The 3,847-nt window shown below is 52.8% G+C and overlaps 2 protein-coding genes across 4 annotated transcripts in view; one reads left to right on the forward strand and one right to left on the reverse strand.

Moving 5' to 3' along the window:
* The window catches only part of RDH5 (retinol dehydrogenase 5), a 5,202-nt gene extending 2,369 nt beyond the window's left edge, over positions 1–2,833 (forward strand). For both annotated transcript variants that reach the window (XM_008064427.2, XM_021715494.1), the window contains exons 4-5: positions 2,029–2,192; positions 2,463–2,833. In XM_008064427.2, coding sequence (XP_008062618.1) covers positions 2,029–2,192; positions 2,463–2,686 — 388 coding nt within the window. In that variant the 3' untranslated portion in view covers positions 2,687–2,833. The remainder of the gene's footprint in view (positions 1–2,028; positions 2,193–2,462) is intronic.
* Positions 2,834–3,619: 786 nt separating this feature from the next.
* The window catches only part of CD63 (CD63 molecule), a 2,498-nt gene continuing 2,270 nt past the window's right edge, over positions 3,620–3,847 (reverse strand). For both annotated transcript variants that reach the window (XM_008064436.1, XM_021715496.1), the window contains exon 7: positions 3,620–3,779. In XM_008064436.1, coding sequence (XP_008062627.1) covers positions 3,714–3,779 — 66 coding nt within the window. In that variant the 3' untranslated portion in view covers positions 3,620–3,713. The remainder of the gene's footprint in view (positions 3,780–3,847) is intronic.

The raw sequence follows: 3,847 nt of genomic DNA on the forward strand, positions 1-3,847 counted from the left end.
GCTAATTTTTGATTTATCGTAGAGATGAGGTCTCGCCAAGTTGCCCAGGCGGGTCTCGAAGCCGTGGGCTCAAGCAATCCACTCACCTCAGCCTCCCAAAGCGTGGGATTACAGGCTGAGCCGCCCAGCCCTGCTAGATCACTTCTCTTTACCGGTTTTAAGTACATATTAGAGTGAGGGCCAGGCATAGTGGGTCAGACCTATAATCCCATCACGTTGAGAGCTGCTTGAACCCAGGAGTTGAGACCAGCCTGGGCAACATAGTGAGACCTCATCTCTATTAAAACAAACAAACAAAAAAAATTAGCCAGGCATGGTGGTATGCATTTATAGTCCCAGCTACTTGGGAGGCTGAGGCAGAAGGATTGCCTGAGCCCAGGAAGTTGAGGCTATGGTGAGCCGTGATTGTGCCACTGCACTCCAGCTTGGGCAACAGAGTGAGACTTGACTCAAAAAAAAAAATGGGATGAGAAGGCCTGCCTCATGGGTGTTACGAGTGAAATGAGTTATGTGTAAGGACCCAGAAGTGCCTGGCACACAGTAGACGCTCAAAAAAGCCTCCAATCCTAATTACCTGTAGGGAAACAAACTACTACTAAGTATTATAGTGCTAGTAGCTTTACATAACATTTACCCATTTAATTCTCCCAACAGCCCTGTGAGGGTAGGCATTAACACACAGCTAGTCAGCAGAAGTGCCACTTGCCTGTAGAGCCTGGCCACTGTGTTTTACTGCCCCTCTTTATTACTTATTTACTTATTTTTAGGACTGAGTCTCACTGTCACCTCAGGCTGGAGTGAGTGCAGTGGTGCAATCACAGCTCACTGCAGTCTTGAACTCCTGGGCTCAAGCGATCCTCGCATATCAGCCTCCTGAGTAGCTGGGACTACAGGCACACCACACCATCACGCCTGACTTGTTTTTTCTTTACAGAAATGGGAACTCACTATGTTGTCCCGGCTGGTCTCAAACTCCGGGGCTCAAGTGATCCTCCCGCCCCCGCCTCCCAAAGTGCTGAGATTACAGGTGTGAGGCACTATGCCTGTCTCTGCGCCTCATATTTAGACAATAATGTTTAAAGTTCTGGCCAGGCATGGCAGCTCACACCTATAATACCAGCACTTTGGGAGATGAAGACAAGAGGATTGCCTGAGTCCAGGGGTTCCAGACCAGATTGAACAACATGGCAAGACCTCGTCTCTACAATAAATCAAAAAATTACAGCAACCTGGTGCACGCCTTTAGTTCCAGCTACCTGGAAGGCAAAGGTGGAAGGATCACCTAAGCCCAGCAGGTTGAGACTGTGGTGACCATAACGTGCCACTGTATTCCAGCCTGGGCAACAGAGTGAGACTTCGAATCAAAATAAATAAATAAAGTTCCATGGGAGACGTGATGAGGGCCACAGGAGTAGGGGCTGAGTTTTGGCAGAAGTATAAGTCGCCTCAGCTGAGCGTACCCCTAAGAAAGCCTCCCTCAGCAAGTCATTTCAATGTCTACTTTGTCCCTATCAGTCCTCAATTTTCCAGATGGCACATGGAACATATACCTTACATTTGGAGTTTGACATCTGTGCCAGGCGGTGAGATGTACCCTGAGAACCCATCAGATTTTCCCGCCAGCAGACACCAATCTACACCTGTCACATCCAGCACTCAGTGCACAACCTTGTGCTTGGGGAGGGAGAGGACGGGGTCTCTCTAGACCAGGAATTGGCAACTGCAGTTCTCAAGCCAGATCCCGCCAGCTGCCTACAAGCTAATCATGAGTTTTATATTTTTATATGGTTACATTGTAAATGGTTATGTAAGTGTCTTATAACATCATTATCTCTCTTGGCCTGCAGTGCCTGCAATATACAATCTGGCCCTTCAAAATACCACCCATCCTCTGCCACCCTTGCCCCAGGGCAGCAGGGATCACACCATCCTTCTGTGAGGACTCTTGTCCCTGGTCTGTGATAACATACTCAGCTCCCTCACCCTATGTGATAAGCAGCCAGCAACTTCCTTCTGCCCCCACTCCAGACGGGATGTGGCTCATTTTGGGGTACGAGTCTCCATCGTGGAGCCTGGCTTCTTCCGAACCCCTGTGACCAACCTGGAGAGTTTGGAGAACGGCCTGCAGGCTTGCTGGGCGCGGCTACCTCCAGCCACACAGGCTCAGTACGGGGAGGCCTTCCTCACCAAGTGTAAGTAGTGGGGCCCACACAGGGGTGCATGAAGGGAAATGAGGGCCAGGAAGCCCAGCCCAAGTCAGCCGTCGGGAGGGGGTGAGAGCGAATGGGGTGCCACGGGAGAGTGCTCAGGCCACAGGGAACCTGCCAGCTCTCCACACTGGGGAGGGTTCTGAGAATGTCCTTCCCACCGCTGGCCAAGAAGCCCTAGAACCCCGAAGACAGAGCCTAGGATGGGCTGGAGCGGGGCAGGGAAACTGACCCCAACCACCCACGGGGCTGCAGACCTGAAAGTGCAGCAGCGCATCATGAACCTGATCTGTGACCCGGACCTCACCAAGGTGAGCAAGTGTGTGGAGCACGGCCTGACTGCCCGTCACCCCCGGACCCGCTACAGCCCAGGCTGGGATGCCAAGCTGCTCTGGCTGCCAGCTTCCTACCTGCCAGCCTGCCTGGTGGATGCTGTTCTCACCTGGGTCCTTCCCAAGCCCACTCAGGCAGTGTGTTGAATCCAACCTTCCAGCAAGAGGTGGTTTTTCAAGGGCAAGGACTTTGATTTCTGTCTCCGCCCTGGTACTGCCTGGTGCTGGGTGCAAAATAAACACTCGATAAAAGTGTATTTTTTTTTAAGTAGGTGGGCAGAAGTGAAGTTGCCCCAGGGGAAGGCGGACCCCATTTAAGCGCTAACGACTCTAAACTCCGGGTCTCCCGTCTGTTTAGTGCCTGCAAGACAGCCGGCAACCACTGGGGGGCGCAAGGGAACCACCTCACATCTGTAGGTGACCACTGAAGCTGCACCTCCAGGAGCGGCCACCAGAGGGCACTTTAGTACATTTCCCTGATTTCCTGCCCGGAGTAAGGTGGTAATTCTTTGTCTCCTGGGAGTAGCCTGTAATTTTCCTTGAGGGAGGAGGGAAGGTGATGATGAGGGGGCAGGGCCAGGCTGGGTACCTTCCATGGAAGGAAAGGCAACATCCACCTAAATTCTACTAAGTTAAGAAGGAGGGACACTGACCCCACAGGTGTCACAGCAACTAACTCATCACCACCCTGAAAGCAGCCAGAACCCCTTGAGGACTGTCCAGGGAGGGAGCTGCTGGACCCTCAGGTGTGCAGAAGACCAGGGAGATGTCCAAGGTAGACGCATGGGCTCCGTGGAGCAGAGCTTTATGGGGAGTTGCTTTGACGTCTGCAGCGGCTGGCGTCACAAGTGTTCCGCGTGGGCCTGGCAGCACGAGACCAGGGACAGGAGGCACCTCGGCTTCCTCTCCACATCCCTACTGCCCCCACTGCCAGCCCAGCCGCACCTTCAGCAAGAGCCTCCTTCCCAAACGTCCCCCCAAGGAAGCCTGCCTTTCACACAGAGCAAGATTCCAGAGGACAGGGACTGTGGATAAGGGGAGGGGCCGCGTGTTGCTCTTTAAGACAGACTTAAGGCCATCTCTCTTTTGGGTCTGAAAAAATAATCCATTTAATTGAAAAATTTGGAGGATACGACTCCACTCCCTCAGATGAGGGGCTTGAAGACAACAGACCCTACATCACCTCATAGCCACTTCTGATGCTCTTCACGAGGCAGCAGGCAAAGATAATCCCCAAGACCTAGAGGAAAGACATCAGGGCCAAGAGGAATCAGAAGGGCAGGAGACCCCAAACATGCCCCCCCCCCC

This window comes from Carlito syrichta, unplaced genomic scaffold, assembly GCF_000164805.1.
Source record: "Carlito syrichta isolate Samal-C Ts95f unplaced genomic scaffold, Tarsius_syrichta-2.0.1 Scaffold100660, whole genome shotgun sequence".
Lineage (NCBI taxonomy): Eukaryota > Metazoa > Chordata > Mammalia > Primates > Tarsiidae > Carlito > Carlito syrichta.